Source organism: Oncorhynchus nerka, linkage group LG16, assembly GCF_034236695.1.
Source record: "Oncorhynchus nerka isolate Pitt River linkage group LG16, Oner_Uvic_2.0, whole genome shotgun sequence".
Taxonomy (NCBI): domain Eukaryota; kingdom Metazoa; phylum Chordata; class Actinopteri; order Salmoniformes; family Salmonidae; genus Oncorhynchus; species Oncorhynchus nerka.
The window spans coordinates 40,607,992-40,634,713 of NC_088411.1; the positions used below are offsets into that span (position 1 = coordinate 40,607,992).

Below are 26,722 nucleotides of genomic sequence, written 5' to 3' on the forward strand. Positions count from 1 at the left end.
GGCATGCTTATTTAAGATGGAGAGGAAAGCACATTTGAAGGGCAACCTGGCATCCTCTACTGACGGGATGAGGTCAATATCCTTCCAGGAGACCCGGACCAGGTCGATTAGAAAGGCCTGCTCGCTGAAGTGTTTTAGGGAGTGTTTGACAGTGATGAGGGGTGGTTGTTTGACCGCAGACCCATTACGCATGCAGGCAATGAGGCTGTGATCGCTGAGATCCTGGTTGAAGACAGCAGAGGTGTATTTAGAGGGCAAATTGGTCCGGATGATATCTAAAGGCGTGCTCATGGTTACGGATTTAGGGTTGTACCTGGTAGGTTCCTTGATAATTGATGTGAGATTGAGGGCATCTAGCTTAAATTGTAGGACTGCCGGGGTATTAAGCATGTCCCAGTTTAGGTCACCTAACAGTACATACTCTGAAGATTGATTGGGGCCGATCAATTCACATATGGTGCCCAGGGCACAGCTGGGGGCTGAGGCGGCAACAGTGAGAGACTTGTTTCTGGAAAGGTGGATTTTTAAATGTAGAAGCTTAAACTGTTTGGACATAGACCTGGACAGTAGGACAGAACTCTGCGGACTATCTCTGCAGTAGATTGCAACTCCGCCCCCTTTGGCTGTTCTATCTTGTCGGAAAATGTTATATTTAGGGATGGAAATGTCAGGATTTTTGGTGGCCTTCCTAAGCCAGGATTCAGACACGGCTAGGACATACAGTGCCTTGCGAAAGTATTCGGCCCCCTTGAACTTTGCGACCTTTTGCCACATTTCAAGTTTCAAACATAAAGATATAAAACTGTATTTTTTTTGGAAGAATCAACAACAAGTGGGACACAATCATGAAGTGGAACGACATTTATTGGATATTTGAAACTTTTTTAACAAATCAAAAACTGAAAAATTGGGCGTGCAAAATTATTCGGCCCCCTTAAGTTAATACTTTGTAGCGCCACCTTTTGCTGCGATTACAGCTGTAAGTCGCTTGGGGTATGTCTAACACCTGGATATGTTTATTTTTGAACCATTCCATTGTAGATTTTGCTTTATGTTTTGGATCATTGTCTTGTTGGAAGACAAATCTCCGTCCCAGTCTCAGGTCTTTTGCAGACTCCATCAGGTTTTCTTCCAGAATGGTCCTGTATTTGGCTCCATCCATCTCCCCATCAATTTGAACCATCTTCCCTGTCCCTGCTGAAGAAAAGCAGGCCCAAACCATGATGCTGCCACCACCATGTTTGACAGTGGGGATGGTTTGTTCAGGGTGATGAGCTGTGTTGCTTTTACGCCAAACATAACGTTTTGCATTGTTGCCAAAAAGTTCAATTTTGGTTTCATCTAACCAGAGCACCTTCTTCCACATGTTTGGTGTGTCTCCCAGGTGGCTTGTGGCAAACTTTAAACAACACTTTTTATGGATATCTTTAAGAAATGGCTTTCTTCTTGCCACTCTTCCATAAAGGCCAGATTTGTGCAATATACGACTGATTGTTGTCCTATGGACAGAGTCTCCCACCTCAGCTGTAGATCTCTGCAGTTCATCCAGAGTGATCATGGGCCTCTTGGCTGCATCTCTGATCAGTCTTCTCCTTGTATGAGCTAAAAGTTTAGAGGGACGGCCAGGTCTTGGTAGATTTGCAGTGGTCTGATACTCCTTCCATTTCAATATTATCGCTTGCACAGTGCTCCTTGGGATGTTTAAAGCTTTGGAAATCTTTTTGTATCCAAATCCGGCTTTAAACTTCTTCACAACAGTATCTCGGACCTGCCTGGTGTGTTCCTTGTTCTTCATGATGCTCTCTGCGCCTTTAACGGACCTCTGAGACTATCACAGTGCAGATGCATTTATACGGAGACTTGATTACACACAGGTGGATTGTATTTATCATCATTAGTCATTTAGGTCAACATTGGATCATTCAGAGATCCTCACTGAACTTCTGGAGAGAGTTTGCTGCACTGAAAGTAAAGGGGCTGAATAATTTTGCACGCCCAATTTTTCAGTTTTTGATTTGTTAAAAAAGTTTGAAATATTCAATAAATGTCGTTCCACTTCATGATTGTGTCCCACTTGTTGTTGATTCTTCACAAAAAAATACAGTTTTATATCTTTATGTTTGAAGCCTGAAATGTGACAAAAGGTCGCAAAGTTCAAGGGGGCCAAATACTTTCGCAAGGCACTGTATGTGTCTCTAATATGGTCATACATTGGGCAGGAGGTTAAGAAGTGCAGCTCAGTTTCTACCTCATTTTGTGTGCAGTGTGCACATAGCCTGTCTTCTCTTGAGTGCCAGGTCTGTCTACGGCGGCTTTTCTCAATAGCAAGGCTATGCTCACTGAGTCTGTACATAGTCAAAGCTTTCCTTAACTTCTTGTGTCGAGCCAGCCCGGATCCGGGATCGTGACTACAGCCTCAAGCCCATTACCATAACGCAACGTTAACTATTCATGAAAATCGCAAATGAAATGAAATAAATATGCTAGCTCTCAAGCTTAGCCTTTTGTTAACAACACTGTCATCTCAGATTTTCAAAAATATGCTTCTAAACCATAGCAAAACAAGCATTTGTGTAACAGTATTGACAGCTAGCATTGCATTTAGCGTTAGCATTCAGCAGGCAACATTTTCACAAACACCAGAAAAGCATTCAAATAAAATCATTTACCTTTGAAGAACTTCAGATGTTTTCAATGAGGAGACTCTCAGTTAGATAGCAAATGTTCAGTTTTTCCTGAAAGATTATTTGTTTTGGAGAAATCGCTCCATTTTGTGCGTCACGTTTGGTTACCAAAAAAACCCGAAAATTCAGTCATCAAAACGCCGAACTTTTTTCCAAACTAACTCCATAATATCGACTGAAACATGGTAAACGTTGTTTAGAATCAATCCTCAAGGTGTTTTTCACATATCTCTTCGATGATATATCGTTCGTGGAAGTCTCCTCTCTCCTCTCAATCACATGGAAGAATGGTTGCAGCTGGAGATTGCGCACCAATTTCGACAAAGGACACCGGGCGGACACCTGGTAAATGTAGTCTCTTATGGCCAATCTTCCAATGATATGCCTACAAACACGTCACAATGCTGCAGACACCTTGGGGGAACGGCAGAGCGTGTAGGCTCGTTCAGGGCGCATTCACAGCCATATAAGGAGACAATGGAAAACAGCGCCTCAAAAATGTTGCTAATTTCCTGTTTGAAGTTTCATCTTGGTTTCGCCTGTAGCATCAGTTCTGTGGCACTCACAGATAATATATTTGCAGTTTTGGAAACGTCAGAGTGTTTTCTCTCCAAAGCTGTCAATTATATGCATAGTCAATCATCTTTTCGTGACAAAATATCTTGTTTAAAACGGGAACGTTTTTTATCCAAAAATGAAATACTGCCCCTAGAGCTCCAAGAGGTTCATTTTGGGTCAGTCACCATGGTCAGGTATTCTGCCGCTGTGTACTCTCTGTTTGGGGCCAAATAGCATTCTAGTTTGCTCTGTTTTTTTGTTAGTGCTTTCCAATGTGTCAAGTAATTATCTTTTTGTTTTCTCATGATTTGGTTGGGTCTAATAGTGTTGCTGTCCAGGTACTCTGTGGGGTGTGTTTGTGATTACTTGACACATTGGAAAGAAGTAACAAAAAAAACTGAGCAAACTAGAATGCTATTTGGTCATGGGCTCTGTGGTGTGTTTGTGAACCGAGCCCCTGGACCAGCTTGCTTAGGGGACTCTTCTCCAGGTCCATCTCTCTGTAGGTGATGGCTTTGTTATTGAAGGTTTGGGAATCGCTTCCTTTGAGGTGATTGTAGAATTTAACGGCTCTTTTCTGGATTTTGATAATTAGCGGGTATTAGCCTAATTCTGCTCTGCATGCATTATTTGGTGTTCTAGATTGTACACGGGTGGTATTTTTGCAGAATTCTGCATGCAGTCTCAATTTGGTATTTGTCACATTTTGTGAATTCTTGGTTGGTGAGCGGACCCCAGACCTCACAACCATAAAGGGCAATGGGCTCTATGACTGATTCAAGTATTCTTTAGCCAGATCCTAATTGGTATATCGAATTTTATGTTCCTTTTGATGGCATAGAATGCCCTTCTTGCCTTGTCTCTCAGATCGTTCACAGCTTTGTGGAAGTTACCTGGGGCGCTGATGTTTAGGCCAAGGTATGTATAGTTTTTTGTGTGCTCTAGGGCAACGGTGTCTAGATGGAATTTGTATTTGTAGTCCTGGCGACTGGACCTTTTTTGGAACACTTATTTTGGTCTTACTGAGATTCACTGTCAGGACCCAGGTCTGGCAGAATCTGTGCAGAAGATCTAGGTGCTGCTGTAGGCCATCCTTGGTTGGTGACAGAAGCACCAGATCATCAGCAAATAGTAGACATTTGACTTCAGATTCTAGTAGTGTGAGGCCGGGTGCTGCAGACTTTTCTAGTGCCCTCGCCAATCCGTTGATATTTATGTTGAAGGGGGTGTGCTTAATCTTCATCCCTGTCTCACTCCACGGCCCTGTGGGAAGAAATGTCTTTTTTTGGGGCAATTTTAGCTGTACACTTGTTGTTTGTGTACATGGATTTTATAATGTTGTATGTTTTTCGCCCAACACCACTTTCCATCAATTTGTATAGTAGACTTTCATGCCAAATTGAGTCTAAGGCTTTTTTGAAATCAACAAAGCATACCTTTGTTTTGTTTTGTTTGTTTGTCAATCAGGGTGTGCAGGGTGAATACGTGGTCCGTCGTACAATAATTTGGTAAAAAGTGAATTTGACATTTGCTCAGTAGATTGTTTCCACTGAGGAAATGTACGTGTCTGCGGTTAATGATAATGCAGAGGATTTTCCCAAGGTTGCTGTTGACGCATATCCCACAGTAATTATTGGGGTCAAATTTGTCTCCACATTTGTGGATTGGGGTGATCAGTCCTTGGTTCCAAATATTGGGGAAGATGCCAGAGCTAGGGATGATGTTAGAGTTTTAGTATAGCCAATTGGAATTTGTTGTCTGTACATTTGATAATTTCATTGAGGATACCATCAACACCACAGGCCTTTTTGAGTTCGAGGGTTTTTATTTTGTCCTGTAGTTCACTCAAGGTAATTGGAGAATTCAGTGGGTTCTGGTAGTCTTTAATAGTTGATTCTAATATTTGTATTTAATCATGTAAACTCAGCAAAAAATAATTGTCCCTTTTTCAAGACCCTGTCTTTCAAAGATAATTCGTAAAAATCCAAATAACTTCACAGATCTTCATTGTAAAAGGTTTAAACACTGTTTCCCATGCTTTTTCAATGAATCATAAACAATTAATGAACATGCACCTGTGGAACGGTCGTTAAGACACTAACAGCTTACAGACTGTAGGCAATTAAGGTCACAGTTATGAAAACGTAGGACACTAAAGAGGCCTTTCTACTGACTCTAAAAAACACCAAAAGAAAGATGCCCAGGGTCCCTGCTCATCTGCGTGAATGTGCCTTAGACATGCTGCAAGGAGGCATGAGGGTTGCAGATGTGGCCAGTGCAAGAAATTGCATAAATGTCCATACTGAGAGACGCCTAGGACAGCACTACAGGGAGACAGGACGGACAGCTGATCGTCCTCGCAGTGGCAGACCAAGTGTAACAACACCTGCACAGGATCGGTACATCCGAATATCACACCTGTGGGACAGGTACACAGGATGGCAACAACAACTGCCCGAGTTACACCAGGAACGCACAATCCCTCCATCAGTGCTCAGACTGTCCGCAATAGGCTGAGAGAGGCTGGACTGAGGGCTTGTCGGCCTGATGTAAGGCAGGTCATCACCGGCAACAACGTCGCCTATGGGCACAAACCCACTGTCGCTGGACCAGACAGGACTGGCAAAAAGTGCTCTTCACTGACGAGTCGCGGTTTTGTCTCACCAAGGGTGATGGTCGGATTCTCGTTTATCGTCGAAGGAATGAGCGTTACACAGAGGCCTGTACTCTGGAGCGGGATCGATTTGGAGGTGGAGGGTCCGTCATGGTCTGGGGCGGTGTGTCACAGCATCATCGGACTGAGCTTGTTGTCATTGCCGTCAATCTCAATGCTGTGTGTTACAGGGAAGACATCCTCCTCCCTCATGTGGTACCCTTCCTGCAGACTCATCCTGACATGACCCACCAGCATGACAATGCCACCAGCCATACTGCTCGTTCTGTGTGTGATTTCCTGCATGACAGGAATGTCAGTGTTCTGCCATGGCCAGTGAATAGCCCGCATCTCAATCCCATTGAGGACTTCTGGGCCCTGTTGGATCGGCGGGTGAGGGCTAGGGCCAATCACACCAGAAAAGTCTGGGATCTTGCATGGGCCTTGGTGGAAGAGTGGGGTAACATCTCACAGCAAGAACTGGCAAATCTGGTGTAGTCCATGAGGAGGAGATGCACTGCAGTACTTAATACAGCTGGTGGCCACACCAGATACTGACTGTTACTTTTGATTTTGACCCTCCCTTTGTTCAGGGACACATTCCATTTCTGTTAGTCACATGTCTGTGGAACTTGTTCAGTTAAGTTCTCAGTTGTTGAATCTTATGTTCATACAAATATTTACACATGTTAAGTTTGCTGAAAATAAACACAGTTAACAGTGAGATGACGTTTTTATTTGTTGCTGAGTTTATATGATTTTTCTGTTTGTTCTTTGTTAAAGAGCCAAACAGATTGGAGAAGTGGTTTACCCAAACATCTCCATCTCTAATTCTTCCTGTTGTTGTTTGTTTAGTGTTTTCACATTTCTCCTGAAGTGATTAGATTCTATGGATTCTTCAATTACATTGAGCTGATTTCTGACGTGCTGTTCCTTCTTTTTCTGTAGTGTATTTCTTTATTGTTTTAGTGATTCACCGTAGTGAAGGCGTAGACTCAGGTTTTCCCGGTCTCTATGTTTTTGGTTGGACAGGTTTCTCAATTTCTTTTAGATTTTTGCATCTTCATTAAACCATTTTGTCATTGTTGTTAATTTTCTTATTTTTATAAGTTTAGATTTGATAGGGAAGCTGAGAGGTCAAATATACTGTTAAGATTTTATACTGCCAAGTTTACACCTTCACTATTACAGTGGAACGTTTTGTCCAGGGAGTTGTCTAAAAGGGATTTAATTTGTTTTTGGCTAATTGTTTTTTGGTAGGTTTCCAAACTACATTCCTTCCCTCTATAGCATTTCTTAATATGATTCAGTTCCTTTGACTTTGATGCCTCATTGAGTATTTGCTCTGTTCAAGTAGAGTGTGGTTTTGCTGTGATCTGATAGGGGTGTCAGTGGACTGACTGTGAACGCTCTGAGAGACTCTGGGTTGAGGTCAGTGATAAAGTAGTCTACAGTACTACTGCCAAGAGATCAGTTATAGGTGTACTTACTGCAGGAGTCCCCTCGAAGCCTACCATTGACTATGTACTGTACATACCCAGTGTCCGACAGAGCTGCAGGAGTCCCCTCGAAGCCTACCATTGACTGTGTACTGTACATACCCAGTGTCCGACAGAGCTGCAGGAGTCCCCTCGAAGCCTACCATTGACTGTGTACTGTACATACCCAGTGTGCGACAGAGCTGCAGGAGTCCCCTCGAAGCCTACCATTGACTATGTACTGTACATACCCAGTGTCCGACAGAGCTGCAGGAGTCCCCTCGAAGCCTACCATTGACTATGTACTGTACATACCCAGTGTGCGACAGAGCTGCAGGAGTTGTGACCCATTTTTGTTGGTTATGTTGTCATAGTTGTGCCTAGGGGGGCATATGGGGGAGGGAATGCTATCACCTCCAGGCAGTTGTTTGTCCCCCTGTGTGCTGAGGGTGTCAGGTTCTTGTCCGGTTCTGGCATTTAGGTCACCACAGACTAGTACATGTCCCTGGTTCTGGAAATGATTGATTTCCCCCTCCAGGATGGAGAATCTGTCTTCATTAAAGTATGGGGATTCTAGTGGAGGGATATAGGTAGCACACAGGAGGACATGTTTTCTCTGTTAAGATAATTTCCTATTGAATTTCCAGCCAAATGTAAAATGTTCCTGTTTTGATTAATTTAATGGAGAGAGTTAGGTCTGCTCTATGCCAAATTAGCATACCCCCTGAGTCCCTTCCCTGTTTCACACCTGGTCGTTTGGTGGATGGGACTACCAGCTATCTGTAACCTAGAGGGCAACCAGTGGGTCCGTCTTCTCTATATACCACCCACCTGGTAGTTTGGTGGATGGGACTACCAGCTATCTGTAACCTAGAGGTCAACCAGTGGGTCCGTCTCCTCTATATCATGTTTCTTGTAGGATGACAATGTCTATATTTCCAATTTCTTTGAAGTCCAGGTTCCTGCTCTTCAGACCAAAGGCTGATGACCGCAGGTCTTGGATATTCTAGATGAGATGGTGAAGGCTTTGTATTCCATAAAGTGTTCAATGTTGTTGGTCTTGTGGTTTGGCCTCAGGCCAGTAAGTGTGAGCAGAGCCTGCTGAGCATCTGGTACATTCCATTGGCTTGGACTAGTGTAAGAGTGGGGGGTTGGGCCTTTTTGCCTGCTTCACGGCCTGGGCGTTTGTGTGACTTCCATGTTGAGGCCCTCTTTGCGGGGGTGGGGTGCATGGGGTGGGCAGGAGGAACATACGTCTGATCTGAGGGGGCCTAAATGGGATGTGGGGATGGTGTTGATTGGATGTGGTGGTGTTGTGGTCTGGATGTAGATCCTCTATCTGTTGGTCCGGGGGGGGGGGGGTCCCGCAGGTCTGGGAGAGTGTCTCGCTGGTCTGGGCGGGGTGTCTATTGATCTGTTGCTCCTATGTGAAGTGTTGGGGCTGCGCTTGAGAGCGGTGTCCTTTAGAGTCCGGGTGAAGGTCGGCACTGCTTCCTTGTAAAGGTGGACCTGGTCATAAAGGCTGTTCTAGTCCAGGGTGGAGTGGTGGACACTGCTTCCTTGTAAAGGTGGACCTGGTCATAAAGGCTGTTCTAGTCCAGGGTGGAGTGGTGGACACTGCTGCCTTGTAGAGGTGGACCTGGTCATAGAGGCTGTTCAAGTCCAGGGTGGAGTGGTGGGCCAGGAAAACATTTGGTTTTGAGGCAAGTCACGTGAAATACTTGCGTTTACCCGCTGTATGGTAGTAGGGTGGAAGTATTTTTTGTGGTAGCAGGGTGGACACTTGTGCATTTCAATCACTCGCTTCAGTGCTGTGGCCACCCTTTCCTGCTGTGTTCTCAGGTCGTTGGTGCCTGTGTGTATTATTATGTGACTGGGTGACCCTAGTTGGTCCTCTGACAGAAGGTCTAGGGCACGCTGGGTGTTTGGACACCAGAGTTTAGACACACTGTGTTTGGGGAAAAAGTTGTTTTTCTTCTATATATTTCCCATTTGAGCTGGCTTCTCTGCGGGGGTGGCCACCTCTCTAGTGGGTTGTTCTCTGTCACACGCCATCCCCCTCAACATCTCCAACAGCAGTCTGATTCTCTCTTCTAGTGCTCTGTTCTTTCCTGCTCTTTCTTTTTATATTGTTGAAGTTGTCTCACCACAGTCCAGAGTGCAGATATGTCTCTCTCCACCTCCAGCTCGCCAGGTCTAGTTAAGGGGGTGTTGTTGTGCTGGACTGTTGTCTGGAGAGTAATCACCTGCTGTTCCAGCTCCACCTGCCTTACCTCCAGCTGGGTAAATGTATCCTTCATTTCAATGAGGGGGTAGTACTCCGTGGTGGGAGGTTGACTTTCCGCTTGGGGTTGCTCATCTGTGGGGTTATATAATGAAGAGATCTGGGGTGGGGGTATCTTTCTCAAGGGAGAGCTTCTCCTGCTGGACTATAATTCTTTGATTAGGTGAAAGTCCAGCTGAAACTGTTTGGGTTTGCCCTGTACTATTACTGTTCCAGACTTATAGAGATTTGTTTTAGCGGACTCAGAATCCTCGTTGTCTAGTATCCTGAGTTTCCACCCCTCGTTAACCTCTCTGGTATATGTGGGACGGTAGCATCCCAAAAGCCAGAGAAAATGCAGTGCGCCAAATTCAAATCAATTCCTATAAAAATCTAACTTTCATTAAATCACACATGTAAGATACCAAATTAAAGCTACACATGTTGGGAATCCATCCAACATGTCAGATTTCAAAAAGGCTTTTCGGCAAAAGCAAACAATGCTATTATCTGAGGATAGCACCTCCGTAAACAAAAGAGAGAAAACATTTTTCAACCCTGCAGGCGCGACACAAAACGCAGAAATAAAAATATAAGTCATGTCTTACCTTTGACGAGCTTCTTCTGTTGGCACTCCAATATGTCCCATAAACATCACAAATGGTCCTTTTGTTCGATTAATTCCGTCCATATATATCCAAACGGTTGATCCATAAAAACATTGATTCCAACTTGTGCAACGTGACTACAAAATATCTCAAAAGTTACCTGTAAACTTTGCCAAAACATTTCAAACTACTTTTGTAATACAACTTTAGGCATTTTTTAAAGTAAATAATCAATAAAATTGAAGACGGGATGATCTGTGTTCAATACAGGAAGAAAACAAACTGACGCTGGCTTTCTGGTCACGCGCCTCTCTCAAACAGTACACATGAAGTGACCATCGTTTCGAACAGGGCTACTTCTTCATTACACAAAGGAAAAACCTCAACCAATTTCTAAAGACTGGTGACATCCAGTGGAAGCGGTAGGAACTGCAAGCAAGTCCCTTAGAAATGAATTCTCAATGAAAACGCATTGAAAAGAGTGACCTCAAAAAACAACAACATCTGAACAAGTTCTGTTATACTCACAGACATGGTTCAAACAGTTTTAGAAACTTCAGAGTGTTTTCTATCCAAATCTACTAATAATATGCATATCTTATCTTCTGGGGATAAGTCGCAGGTAGTTGAATTTGGGCATGCTTTTCATCCAAAATTCCAAATGCTGCCCCCTATCCTAGAGAAGTTAACACCCCCTCTCTTAACCTCTCTGGGATTTTCAGGAAGATAGCGTCCCACCTCAACAACAGCCAGTGAAAGTGCAGGGCGCCAAATTCAAAACAACAGAAATCCCTTAATTAAGATTCCTCAAACATACAAGTATTTCACACCATTTTAAAGATAAACTTGTTGTAATTCCAGCCACAGTGTCCGATTTCAAAAGGGCTTTACAACTAAAGCACACTAAACGATTATGTTAGGTCAGTACCTAGTCACAGAAAAACACAGCCATTTTTCCAGCCAAAGAGAGGAGTCACAAAAAGCAGAAATAGAGATAAAATGAATCGCTAAACTTTGATCTTCATCAGATGACACTCATAGGACTTTATGTTACACAATACATGTATGTTTTGTTTGATAAAGTTCATATTTATATCCAAAAATCTCAGTTTACATTGGCGTGTTACGTTCAGTAGTTCCAAAACATCCGGTGATTTTGCAGAGAGCCACATCAATTTACAGAAATAGTCATAATAAACATTGCTAAAAGATACAAGTGTTATGCATGGAATTTTACATCCACTTCTCCTTAACTTCTTGACGCTACCCATCCCTTAAGCGGGATAATTGTCATCAGCAACCGCTGAATAGCATAGCGCCTCAGTCATAATATTACTAAAAATATTCATATTCATGAAATCACAAGTGCAATATTGCAAAACACAGCTTAGCCTTTAGTTAATCCACCTGTCGTCTCAGATTTTGAAATGATGCTTTACAGCGAAAGCAATCCAAGCGTTTGTGTAAGTTTATCGATCGCATGACAAAACATTAAGTACACTTAGCATCAGGTAGCTTGGTCACGAAAATCAGAAAAGCAATCAAATTAATCGTTTACCTTTGGATCTTCGGATGTTTTCACTCACGAGACTCCCAGTTACACAACAAAATGTTTCTTTTGTTCCATAAAGATTATTTTTATATCCAAAATACCTCTGTTTGTTTGGCGCATTATGTTCAGAAATCCACAGGAAAGAGCGGTCACGACAACGCAGACAAATTCCAAATAATATCCGTAATGTCTACAGAAACATGTCAAACGTTTTTTATAATCAATCCTCAGGTTGTTTTTAAGATATATAATCAATAATGTATCAATCGCAAATGTATTTCACAATAGGAGAGGGAAAAGCAATACCTATCCAAACTCTGTTGCGTGAGCAAAACTCATGTGACCACTTGACACGATGTTATCGTTCTGGCTCATTTAAAAAATAAAAGCCTGAAACTATGTCTGAAGACTGACACCTTGAGGAAGTGATAGGAAAAGGAATCTGGTTGATATCCCTTTAAATGGAGCAATGGGAGGCTATGGAACATGGAGTTTTCAAAATAGAAGCCACTTCCTGGTTTGATTTTTCTCAGGGTTTCGCCTGCAATATCAGTTCTGTTATAGTCACTGACAGTTTTGGAAACGTTAGTGTTTTATATCCTAATCTGTCAATTATATGCATATTCTAGCATCTGGTCCTGAGAAATAGGCCATTTACTTTGGGAACGTTATTTTTCCAAACGTAAAAATAGTGCCCCCTAGCTTCAAGAGGTTAATGCAACCGCTGTGTCAGATTTCAAAAAAGCTTTACATTGTGGATTCAACAAAATCAGAAATAGCATTATAAATATTAACTTACCTTTGATGATCTTCATCAGAATGCACTCCCAGGTTCGATAAAGTCCATTTATGTTCAAATACCTCCTTTTTTTTGTGCGTTTAGCCCAGTAATCCAAAATCATTATATGCGAGCAGACGTAAAGTCAAAAAGTTCCGTTACAGTCCGTAGAAACATGTCAAACGATGTATAGAATCAATTTTTAGGATGTTTTTATCATAAATCTTCAATAATGTTTCAACCGGAGAATTCCTTTGTCTGAAGAAATGCAATGGAACTCAAGCTAACTCTCACATGACCGTGTGTGGTCAGCTCATGGCACACTGGTAGACCTCATTCAGCTCCCATTCCCCCCTCCTTCACAGTAGAAGCATCAATCAAGGTTCTAAAGACTGTTGACATCTAGTGGAAGCCTTAGGAAGTACAATATGACCCCATAGACACTGTGTTTTCGATAGGCAATGAGTTGAAAAACTACAAACCTCAGATTTCCCACTTCCTGGTTGGATTTTTTCTCAGGTTTTTGCCTGCCATATGACTTCTGTTATACTCACAGACATCATTCAAACAGTTTTAGAAACTTCAGAGTGTTTTCTATACTAATAATATGCATATATTAGCAGCTGGGCCTGAGTAGCAGGCAGTTTACTTTGGGCACCTTATTCATCCAAGCTACTAAATACTGCCCCCCAGTCCCAAAGAAGTTAGAGGGGTAGTGTGCTAATATAGCACTGTGCCATGCCAGGGGATGGTTTGTATGAAAGATGAGGTTGCTGATGTTCCCATTTTTATAATAGTCAGCAAAAAGTGTCTCTTGATTTTCCATAAGGAGCTTCATTTTGTGATATTTTCTTGCCTTATCATTCTTTACATACACAGGGTACCGGTACTGTATTTGAATTACCTCTGAACAGCGGGAGGCAGCTTCTAAGGCCTCTCCATTTGGTTGGAGTAGACTGTTCGACTCTCCTGACGTTGTTGGGCTAAAGGGCTTTGACAGCTCTCACTTGACACGTCAGTGCTAATTGAAGTTGTATCAAGCTTAGCAGCCTTAATTTATCATTCAGTCATTATAAAGTAATGTAATGCGTTCTTCTTCTTGGCTTTTGGAAATAAAATATAGCTTCAGACTTAACATTACTCATTCAGTTCCAGGTTGGATGGTGTTTTCAGGTTTCTGTTGTTTTCCAGAGCATTTGCTGTATAGCGTTGGAATAATAATCTTTGGTAGTTGTAAGCATTTCGGGTGATTCTGTAATTCCGTCCAAAATCAGTTTGTAGGTTTTGAGTTTTGATTTGGTGTGAAGGTTATGTTGTAGAGGGTAGCATCCTGTATATATGTTCCTGACAACAACAAAAAAATCCAAGTTTAACTATAAATCTATATTTTTTTTAAGAACATGCTGAAAAATGCAGGAACTCATCAGATCATAACCTCTCTCTCTCTCATATATATATATATATATATATAATCTTTGTCTCTTTCTTTGTCTCATCGTAGTGAAGCAGACATGGCTTATTAGGAGTTAGCATACATATCAAATGATTCCCCAGTCCCAGGGGTGATGCATTATCTGTAGATTACAGTACAGGCCCTACAGCTATGGTGGAATGATTGAACATGTACTGAAGTGTAGGACGCTTGGCAGACAGACTAATATTCTCACAGTCGAATCGCTTTGCTCAAAAACATGCTGACATGGGCAGTGTCCCAAATGCTAGCCTGTTCTCTCGACCGGTCAAAGTGTTGCACTGTAGAGGGAATTGCCAGTTGGGACGCAGACTAGAAGTCTGTTTGGGTGGAGGTTTATTTCTTATGGATTTCCCTGCCTTGTGTTGATTTAATTGAATGTAGTTGGTTGTGAGGAGTGTATCTCTCCCTCTCTATCTCCGTTCGGTGTAAGAAGTGAGTAGGAGTGTATCTCTCCCTCTCTTTCTCCGTTCGGTGTAAGAAGTGAGTAGGAGTGTATCTCTCCCTCTCTTTCTCCGTTCGGTGTAAGAAGTGAGTAGGAGTGTTTCTCTCCCTCTCTTTCTCCGTTCGGTGTAAGAAGTGAGTAGGAGTGTTTCTCTCCCTCTCTTTCTCCGTTCGGTGTAAGAAGTGAGTAGGAGTGTTTCTCTCCCTCTCTCTCTCCGTTCGCTGTAAGAAGTGAGTAGGAGTGTTTCTCTCCCTCTCTTTCTCCGTTCGTTGTAGGAAGTGAGTAGGAGTGTTTCTCTCTCTCTCTCTCTCTCTCCGTTCGTTATAAGAAGTGAGTAGGAGTGTCTCTCTCTCCGTTCGTTGTAAGAAGTGAGTAGGAGTGTTTCTCTCTTCCTCTCTCTCTCCGTTCGTTGTAAGAAGTGAGTAGGAGTGTTTCTCTCTCTCCCCCCCTCTGTCTGCATTAAAAGGAAATGTTTCAAATGAATGTGTCCTGTGAATTGATGAAGCCTTAGTCTCTGACTCTGTTTCTCCCTCTCTCTCTCTCTCTGTGTGTGTGTGTGTGTGTGTGTGTGTGTGTGTGTGTGTGTGTGTGTGTGTGTGTGTGTGTGTGTGTGTCCAGGTACCTGGGTCTGTCAGGTCTGCAGGCCCAAGGAAAATGGAAAGACATTTCTGCATATGAAAGCCGATCAGATCAAACGTCGATATGCAAAGCCAATCGGGAGGCCCAGAAATAAGCTCAAACAAAGAATGTAAGTTTATCATTATGATCTATTAGAGTATATATTTTTCTTACTTTGTTGTACCAATAAATTATTTTTCAGAGTGTCTGTAAACCACCTTATTGACTCGAGGAAATCAATAATATCGTATTATTTTGTTATTGAGTTATGTTGTTAGTACTTGCATTCTCATAAAGTTTAGCTTTGTTTCTCCATATAGCTTTTATTAGTATCCTAACCCTATGTTGTTTTGGTGTCTAGGTCTGTAAGCAGTGGTGCCGGCTCCGTGCTAGCCCGGGGAGGAAGGGGGTCACCTGGTAGGGGTCAAAAGCTTACCGTCTGTTCCACACCTTCATCTGGTCATGCAGCATCTGTGAAGGACGCCACAGACAGATTGGCTGTTGCTACAGCTGACCCCTGTTGGACAGGTGACGCTGTCACCCCTCCTCCCCAATTCACCACCTCCTCCTCCACCCTCTCCACCACTCCCCCCCTCACGCCCACCTCGCCCTCCTCGTCCTCCTCCTCCACCCCAGCAGCTATACTCACCGTTAACAAGAAAACCAAAGGGCTTATCGACGGGCTTTCCAAATTCTTTACACCCTCGCCTGTCGGTCGTAGGTCGTCGCGAGCCGGCGAGATCTTAGACCCCTCAGCCTCGAAAGGGTCACAGTCTTGTTGTCCTGCTAGGAAAAAGCCTGTCCCTCCGCCAGAACTATGGAAGCTAAGTCCATCTCCGTCAGTTGTTGTTGGCATGGCTGCAAAGCTAACCACCACCACCACCCTATCTCCCTGTACACTCCCCCTCTCTCCCCCACCCACGTTGCCTGGACAGGGCTCCACCACCTCCCAGGTATTCTCCACCTCTGCTAACTCCCCCCAGAGTTCTTCCAGCCAGTCTAGCGTCCCCTCCCTTACTATTTTGTCTGATCACAACCAGCTTAAGGGACTCTTTGACGGACTCTCCCATATCTATACCACTCAGGGACAGTCTCGGAAAAAGGGACTGCCTTGCTATGCACCACCTAAGCGCAGGCACCATAAGGCATCCAAAACGTGTCCTCTCATTCCCCATCCTTCCCAGCAGCACCTTGGAAAGAAAGAGAGAATAAAGAATCGGTTGCTTTTGTTGTCCCATTCATCTCCTAACGCCTCTTCCCATCCTGGGCACGGCCGGCCAAGGGGGCGCCCCTTTAAGTTGGTCAGTCATTTCAGACGCAACCCCTTTTTTAAAAAGCACAGAATGCTAGGCAGGCTAAGATGTAGAATGACCCCTCAGAAGGGAACCCAGGAAATGACCCCTCAGAAGGGAACCCAGGAAACACCAGGAAAGGGAGACATGACAGACGAAGGAAGAATTAAGACAGAGCACCATCATGGTAAGAAAAGGCTTGAACGCTCCGACCGAAACTACCTGCGTCTACTGCTATCTTTATTTTATTTTTTTAAACCCTAAGGCTTGTCACAAATTGCCTGGCTATTTATACAAATGTATACTACTGTATGAGCTAGCTAATGTTTTCTTTTAAAGAGTGAACAAGCACATTGTGGCTTTACCTCACTTTTATTAAATAACATTTTAACAAGTTTCTACTACTAATCTTTTCTTTTTACCACCTACTTTTAATTCATTAATTTCAATTTGTTTAACCTGTTTAATTGCGTTTAAAAAAAACAACTTTAATGGCTGAATAATAGTCTAGAAACGCGGCTTCAGTTCCATCTCTCTGTCGCCGGCTTCTTTGTTATAGTAGGTCATCATATTAGTGCATGACCTAAACCCTAAACCCTCATACTGCTTCCTCTGTCCTCGACCTAAACCCTCATACTGCTTCCTCTGTCCTCGACCTAAAGCCTCATACTGCTTCCTCTGTCCTCTGTCCTCTGTCCTCGACCTAAACCCTCATACTGCTTCCTCTGTCCTCGACCTAAAGCCTCATACTGCTTCCTCTGTCCTCTGTCCTCTGTCCTCGACCTAAACCCTCATACGGCTTCCTCTGTCCCCGACCTAAACCCTAAACCCTCATACTGCTTCCTCTGTCCTCTGTCCTTGACCTAAACCCTAAACCCTCATACTGCTTCCTGTGTCCTCGACCTAAACCCTAAACCCTCATACTGCTTCCTCTGTCCTCGACTTAAACCCTAAACCCTCATACTGCTTCCTCTGTCCTTGATCTAAACCCTAAACCCTCATACTGCTTCCTCTGTCCTTGATCTAAACCCTAAACCCTCATACGGCTTCCTCTGTCCTCGACCTAAACCCTAAACCCTCATACGGCTTCCTCTGTCCTCCTGTCCTTGACCTAAACCCTAAACCCTCATACTGCTTCCTCTGTCCTCGACATAAACCCTAAACCCTCATACGGCTTCCCCTGTCCTTGACCTAAACCCTAAACCTTCATACTGCTTCCTCTGTCCTCCTGTCCTCGACCTAAACCCTAAATCCCCATACGGCTTCCTCTGTCCTCGATCTAAACCCTAAACCCTCATACGGCTTCCTCTGTCCTCCTGTCCTCGACCTAAACCCTAAACCCCCATACTGCTTCCTCTGTCCTCGACCTTAACCCTAAACCCTCATACGGCTTCCTCTGTCCTTGATCTAAACCCTAAACCCTCATACTGCTTCCTCTGTCCTCCTGTCCTCGACCTAAACCCTAAACCCTCATACTGCTTCCTCTGTCCTTGACCTAAACCCTAAACCCTCATACTGCTTCCTCTGTCCTCCTGTCCTCGACCTAAACCCTCATACTGCTTCCTCTGTCCTCGACATAAACCCTAAACCCTCATACTGCTTCCTCTGTCCTCCTGTCCTCGACCTAAACCCTCATACTGCTTCCTCTGTCCTCGACATAAACCCTAAACCCTCATACTGCTTCCTCTGTCCTCCTGTCCTCGACCTAAACCCTCATACGGCTTCCTCTGTCCTCCTGTCCTTGACCTAAACCCTAAACCCTCATACTGCTTCCTCTGTCCTCCTGTCCTCGACCTAAACCCTAAATCCCCATACGGCTTCCTCTGTCCTCGATCTAAACCCTAAACCCTCATACGGCTTCCTCTGTCCTCGACCTAAACCCTCATACTGCTTCCTCTGTCCTCGACCTAAACCCTAAACCCTCATACGGCTTCCTCTGTCCTCGACCTAAACCCTAAACCCTCATACGGCTTCCTCTGTCCTTGATCTAAACCCTAAACCCTCATACTGCTTCCTCTGTCCTCGACCTAAACCCTAAACCCTCATACGGCTTCCTCTGTCCTCCTGTTCTTGACCCTCTGCCGTAGTGCACTGCCTTCGCCCACGGTGATCGTCACCTGGTAGTAACTGTAGTGTAGTGTGGTTTCATTATTAGCACCCCTTCCACCCACCACTACCACCAGTGGCACTGTCAACATTCACCCTCACCTCCAACAGTCGTTAGACTGACACATAAACCCTAGTGATTGACATTCACCTACCATTGATGATACACACTTGACATGATGATTACAACTATTGATCAACTATTGATCTATCTCTCCATCGTATGGTGTCATAGGTCCGGTTTAGCTTAGTCCTAGACTAAGAAGCACGTCCAATTTTAGATTCTCAATTGAGTTTTTTAGTCCAGGGCTTAATCTGTGTCTGGGAAACCTGACCTAAAGGGCTAAGATCCATTTATTTTTATTTTAAGATATGGATTGGATTTGAAGGGGTTGTTAACAGATGTGGGACCAAGTCACTGTTATTGAAGTCACAAGGTCTGAGTCTCAAGTCAAGTCCAAAGTAGAACGGAACGAGTCTGGAGTCAAGTCCAAAGTAGAACGGAACGAGTCTGGAGTCAAGTCCAAAGTAGAACGGAACGAGTCTGGAGTCAAGTCCAAAGTAGAACGGAACGAGTCTGGAGTCAAGTCCAAAGTAGAACGGAACGAGTCTGGAGTCAAGTCCAAAGTAGAACAGAACGAGTCTGGAGTCAAGTCCAAGTCGTGCATTCTAAGAGCGAGTCACGTCTCAAGTAAAGTAAAAAAAAAAAAAAAACATCTACACATGCAATGACTGGTTCAACTACAAATCTTTGTCTATGTATTGAGGCTACCAGACGGCCCTTTTCATTATTTTGTCTACAACACATTTTGATGATAGGGACCTTGTAACAGTCTTTTTTTATAACATTTTTGGGGTTATTTTACCTCCTTTTTCTCCCTCATTTTGATCTTGTCTCATCGCTGTAACTCCCCAACGGCTCGGGAGGCGAAGGTTGAGTCTTGGGTCCTCCGAAACATGACACACCAAACCACGCTTCTTAACACCCACCCACTTAACCCGGATGCCAGCCGCACCAATGTGTCGGGAGCAAATGATCATTCAACTGACGACCGAGGTCAGCCTGCAGGCGCCCGGCCCGCCACAAGGAGACGCTAGAACACGATGAGCCAAGTAAAGCCCCCCTTGGCCAATCCCTCCCCTAACCAGGATGACGCTGGGACAATTGTGCGCCGCCCTATGGGACTCCCGATCACGGCCAGCTTGTGACACAGCCTGGGAATGAACCTGGGTCTGTAGTGACACCTTAAACCGCTGCACCACTCAGGAGGCCCAACTTGTAACAGTCTTAAAGGAATGCTTCTGAATTTTGGCAATGAGGCCCTTTATCTACTTTCCCAGAGTCAGATGAAGTAAGGGAATACTATATTTATGCCTCTGTCCTGTATAAAGGAAGATAGTGGTAGTTTCGCGAGCCAATGCTAATCAGCGTTAGCACAATGACTGGAAGTCTATGGGTAGCTACTAGCATGCTCATTGCGAAAATCCCATAGTATCCCTTTAAGGGCCTGAAATCAGCAGAAGGCAAGGCAGGTTGATGTGCTCAATGTAGATTTAGTTACAGGCCTTGTTGATCCAATGATGAAAGTGCAATATCATCAACATATGCATCAGCAAAAATCACTGAAGCTGGACACTCATATCTCCCTCACTAACTTTAAGCACCAGCTGTCAGAGCAGCTCACAGATCACTGCACCTGTACATAGCCCATCTGTAAATAGCCCATCCAACTACCTCATCCCCATACTGTTATTTATTTTGCTCCTTTGCACCCCAGTATCTCTACTTGCACGTTCATCTTCTGCACATCTATTCACTCCAGTGTTTAATTGCTGAATTGTAATTACCTCGCCACCATGGCCTATTTATTGCCTAACCTCCCTTATCCTACCTCATTTGCACACACTGTATATAGACACTTTCTATTGTATTATTGACTGTATGTTTGTCTATTCCATGTGTAACTCTGTTGTTGTTTGTGTCGAACTGCTTTGCTTTATCTTGGCCAGGTCGCAGTTGTAAATGAGAACTTGTTCTCAACTAGCCTACCTGGTTAAATAAAGGTGAAATAAATCAAATAAAATATACAAGTAGATTTACCAAATATACATGAGCAATAGCCCAGAAGAAGTAGCCTCTGTATCAGGTTTAACCTGTCATAACTGAACGGACACAGTTGGAGGGCCAAACTGTACTGCCTAGGAACCAAAAGGAGTCTGACAGGAGCTCAACAGGTACATGTATGCACTTGGCCCTTCCCAGGACAATACAATTACCCAATTGGCAATTACACAACCAATAAACTGGTTCTACAATGTAAAAGGCCATTTCCACATCCATTTTTATATTCTTCTTAATCAGACTTAATGATTGTTAATGATATTTCATCACCATTCATACATGGAACAAACATTTGATCTTATTCAACATACTGACTCCAAAGCGTGGCGCACAGGGCACTTACACGGAACCCAAACCGGCTGAGCGCGTGTGCCAGCGTGCATAAATTAATTTTGTCCCCCCACACCGATCACGACACGCAGGTTAAAATATCAAAACAAAATTCTGAACCATTTATATTAATTTGGGAACAGGTCGAAAAGCATTCAACTTTTATTTAGCTTGTTAGCTTGCACTTGCTAGCTAATTTGTCCTATTTAGCTAGCTTGCTGTTGCTAGCTAGTTTGTCCTGGGATATAAACATTGAGTTGTTATTTTACCTGAAATGCACAAGGATCTCTACTCCGCCAATTAATCCACACATAAAATGGTCAACCGAATCGTTTCTAATCATCTCTCTACCTTCCAGGCTTTTTCTTCTCTTGACTTTATATTGCGATTGGCAACTTTTCATAAATTAGGTGTGTTACCACCACTGACCTCGTTAGTCTTTGTCACCCACGTGGGTATAACCAATGAGGAGATGGCACGTGGGTACCTGCTTCTATAAACTAATGAGGAGATGGGAGAGGCAGGACTTGGAGCGAGATCTGCGTCAGAAATAGAACTGACATCTATTTTAGCCCTTGGTAATGCAGACGCTTGTTGGCGCGCAATAATTGAATAACACAGATTTCTAAATATATTTTGCGTGCGCGAGCGGTGTAGTCAGCCTGTTTAGCGTAGTCCTCTGAGGCATTACCGCTTCCATTACACACGACCAGAATGACAGACGACACAAACACACGGAGCTCCGACAAAACCTGGGAAATATGAACAAGGGAAACCTTTTGTTGAATGAACAGAACTTCTACCTCAATAAACAATGAACATCACGCCCACCCAGAGCGTAAGAAATGTATAGTATTAAACGTGAAATAATCCAATGTACGGTGATGGAATGATGAAACATCAATTATTAGATAGTATTAGATAAACTATAGATTTCCCACACGTGGCCTTTAAACGTGCAAAAGCACCAGCAAACATTTCAACCAAAGAACAAAGTGCTCCAATGGCGGGAGTTTGGAGAAAGTGGAGAAACGCGCCCTATGATTCCTCTTCACCACAAAAAAATGAATCATTTAAACAAGAAATTAAAAATACAAGCTTCATAAATAAATTATACATTTCAAGGATTTTTTACATGCCAAAAGACCAGAAGGCATATGTTAATAATTATTGTTTGTTGCCCCATTGCTAGTGAGCATGCAAAGTAATAGTTAATATTCTTGATCACCAATTTTCTGGGGAGCTGCATATTTATTTATTATGTCAATCCTCTCTCCCTACAAAGTGATGTTTACGCTGCACCCGATCCTATAGCTGGACAGCAAATCAGCAATCTCTGCTCGCTCATCCGACCTGTGTTGAGTGACAGTTTGCTGGTCCAATCAGAGGACCAGACTGCGTTTTCAGTAGCCAATCTGTTTCGCGCTTGGCTGCCGCTACTGTCTCTGGCTGCATGGAGATCCACAAAATAAGTGAAAAAATGTTACAAAACCTGGCCCGATTAATTTCAAGAAATCCATTTGATGTCGAGGCTCCAAGTCTCAAGTTATTTTATTTTCATAAAATGTGTGACTCGAGTCAGACTCGATTTCCAAGTCATGTGACTGGAGTCCACAACTCTGGTATAGAAGCAATAGTGTTTACATTTGAAAGCCATCTACATAATTTAAAACTCATACTTAAGTCTCAAACTAATCTCTGTAATTATTGATTTGTTCATGTATATAATTTCCACTTATTGTAACACATTCTGTTTCGTTGGTGTATAATACATAATTTTAAGTGTTTTTTGTTCATTTATGCTAAATCTGCTTGCTTAGGTTTTCAACAAAATTGCTGTTTCATCGTATTCTCCACACTGCTGCTGTCACCACATTGGCTTTTTAATTCATGGTCATTTGTCTCAACACCCAAATATTCCCTATACAATACTTCAGATCAGAGCCCTATGGGTCTAAAGTAGTGCACTGTATAGGGAATAGAAGGCCATTTGGGAATACAATACTTCAGATCAGAGCCCTATGGGTCTAAAGTAGTGCATTGTATAGGGAATAGAGGGCCATTTGGGACGCAGACTTGGTGGGATAACTAAGCACATGAAAGCGGTTACGTAATTAGTGATTTAGTTTCACATCATTACATTAGGGATTTTCATACGCACATTCAGAGATGAGATATACATTATGTAACATGCATACATGATATATACATTCATTATGTTATATACATCATGATATATACAGTTGAAGTTGGAAGTTTACATAAACTTAGATTGGAGTCATTAAAACCCATTTTTCAACCACTCCACAAACTCTAGTTTTGGCAAGTCGTTTAGGACATCTACTTTGTGCATGACACAAGTCATTTTTCCAACAAATTGTTTACAGATTATTTCACTTATAATTCAATGTATCACAATTCCAGTGGGTCAGAAGTTGACATACACTAAGTTGACTGTGCCTTTAAACAGCTTGGAAAATTCCAGAAAATTATGTCATGGCTTTAGAAGCTTCTGATAGGCTAATCATTTGAGTCAATTGGAGGTGTACCTGTGGATGTATTTCAAGGCCTACCTTCAAACTCAGTGCCTCTTTGCTTGACATCATGGGAAAATCTAAATAAATCAGCCAAGACTTCAGAAAAAAAAATTGCAGACCTCCAAGTTTGGTTCATCCTTGGGAGCAATTTCCAAACGCCTGAAGGTACCACGTTCATCTGCACAAACAATAGTATGCAAGTATAAACACCATGGGACCACGCAGCCGTCATACCACTCAGGAAGGAGATGCGTTCTGTCTCCTAGAGATGAACGTACTCTGGTGCGAAAAGTGCAAATCAATCCCAGAACAACAGCAAAGGACCTTGTGAAGATGCTGGAGGAAACGGGTACAAAAGTATCTTTATCCACAGTAAAACGAGTCCTATTTTGACATAACCTGAAAGGCCGGTCGGCAGGGAAGAAGCCACTGCTCCAAAACCGCCATACAAAAGCCTACGGTTTGCAACTGCACATGGGGAAAAAGGTCCTTACTTTTTGGAGAAATGTCCTCTGGTCTGATGAAACAAAAATATAACTATTTGGCCATAATGACCATCGTTATTTTTGGAGGAAAAAGGGGGGATGCTTGCAAGCCGAAGAACACCCAACCTTGACATACGGGGGTGGAAGCATCATGTTGTGGGGGTGCTTTGCTGCAGGAGGGACTGGTGCACTTCACAAAATAGATGGCATCATGAGAGATGAGGAAAATTACGTGGATATATTGAAGCAAAATCTCAAGATATCAGTCAGGAAGTTAAGGCTTGGTCGCAAATGGGTCTTCCAAATGGCCAATGACCCCCGACATACTTCCAAAGTTGTGGCAAAATGACCTAAGGACAACAAAGTCAAGATATTGGAGTGGCCATCACAAAGCCCCGACCTCAACCCTATAGAAAATTTGTGGGCAGAACTGAAAAAGTGTGTGCGAGCAAGGAGGCCTACAAACCTGACTCAGTTACACCAGCTCGGTCAGGAGGAATGGGCCAAAATTCACCCAACTTATTGTGGGAAGCTTGTTGAAGGCTACCGAAACGCCTGGCCAATGTTTAAAGACAATGCTACCAAATACTAATTGAGTGTATGTAAACTTCTGACCCACTGGGAATGTGATGAAAGAAATAAAAGCTGAAATAGATCATTCTCTCTACTATTATTCTGACATTTCACATTCTTAAAATAATGTGGTGATCCTAACTGACCGAAGACAGGGAATCTTTACTAGGATTAAATGTCAGAAATTGTGGAAATCTGAGTTTAAATGTATTTGTCTAATGTATATGTAAACTTCTGACTTAAACTGTAACTGATGATACATTCATTATGATATACATTATAATATATATAATGATACATTCATTATGATATACATTATGATATATACATGATGATACATTCATTATGATATACATTATAATATATATAATGATACCTACATGATGATACATTCATTATGATATATACATGATGATACATTCATTATGATATATACATGATGATACATTCATTATGATATATACATGATGATACATTCATTATGATATACATGATGATATATGCATTATGATATATACATTATGATATATGCATTATGATATATACATTATGATGTACATTATTATATAAATGATGGTATATACATTATGATACACACATTATTATATACATTATGAGACGTACATTATGGTGTATATTATTATACCTACATTATTATACATACATTATGATACATACATTATGATATATACATTATGATATATGCCTTATGAGCACGTTAAAACCAAATGCATTTACTTGCGAATTGAGACGCGCTACAGAACACACACTAACACTACAGAACACACACTAACACTATAGAACACACACTAACACTACAGAACACACAGTAACACTACAGAACACACAGTAACACTATAGAACACACACTAACACTATAGAACACACAGTAACACTACAGAACACACAGTAACACTACAGAACGCACAGTAACACTATAGAACACACACTAACACTACAGAACACACATTAACACTATAGAACACACACTAACACTACAGAACACACACTAACACTATAGAACACACAGTAACACTACAGAACACACACTAACACTATAGAACACACAGTAACACTACAGAACACACAGTAACACTACAGAACACACACTAACACTATAGAACACACAGTAACACTACAGAACACACACTAACACTATAGAACACACACTAACGCTACAGAACACACATTAACACTATAGAACACACAGTAACACTATAGAACACACAGTAACACTATAGAACACACAGTAACACTATAGAACACACACTAACACTACAGAACACACAGTAACACTACAGAACACACAGTAACACTACAGAACACACAGTAACACTATAGAACACACACTAACACCATAGAACACACATTAACACTACAGAACACACACGAACACACATTAACACTACAGAACACACAGTAACACTATAGAACACACAGTAACACTATAGAACACACACTAACACTATAGAACACATACTAACACTATAGAACACACACTAACACTACAGAACACACAGTAACACTATAGAACACACACTAACACCATAGAACACACATTAACACTACAGAACACACACTAACACTATAGAACACACACTAACACTACAGAACACACAGTAACACTACAGAACACACAGTAACACTACAGAACACACAGTAACACTATAGAACACACACTAACACCATAGAACACACATTAACACTACAGAACACACACTAACACTACAGAACACACATTAACACTATAGAACACACAGTAACACTACAGAACACACACTAACGCTATAGAACACACACTAACGCTATAGAACACACACTAATGCTACAGAACACACACTAACACTATAGAACACACACTAACACTACAGAACACACAGTAACACTACAGAACACACAGTAACACTATAGAACACACACTAACACTACAGAACACACAGTAACACTATAGAACACACACTAACGCTACAGAACACACACTAACGCTATAGAACACACAGTAACACTATAGAACACACAGTAACACTACAGAACACACACTAACACTACAGAACACACACTAACACTACAGAACACACAGTAACACTACAGAACACACACTAACACTACAGAACACACAGTAACACTACAGAACACACACTAACACTATAGAACACACATTAACACTAT

At 42.5% G+C, this 26,722-nt stretch overlaps 1 protein-coding gene across 1 annotated transcript in view; it reads left to right on the plus strand.

The window, feature by feature from the left end:
- Positions 1-26,722, plus strand: part of LOC115144460 (histone acetyltransferase KAT6B-like) — a 92,327-nt gene that overhangs the window by 35,527 nt on the left and 30,078 nt on the right. Inside the window, exons 6-7 of the mRNA XM_065002675.1 lie at positions 15,109-15,238; positions 15,470-16,587. Coding sequence (XP_064858747.1) covers positions 15,109-15,238; positions 15,470-16,587 — 1,248 coding nt within the window. The remainder of the gene's footprint in view (positions 1-15,108; positions 15,239-15,469; positions 16,588-26,722) is intronic.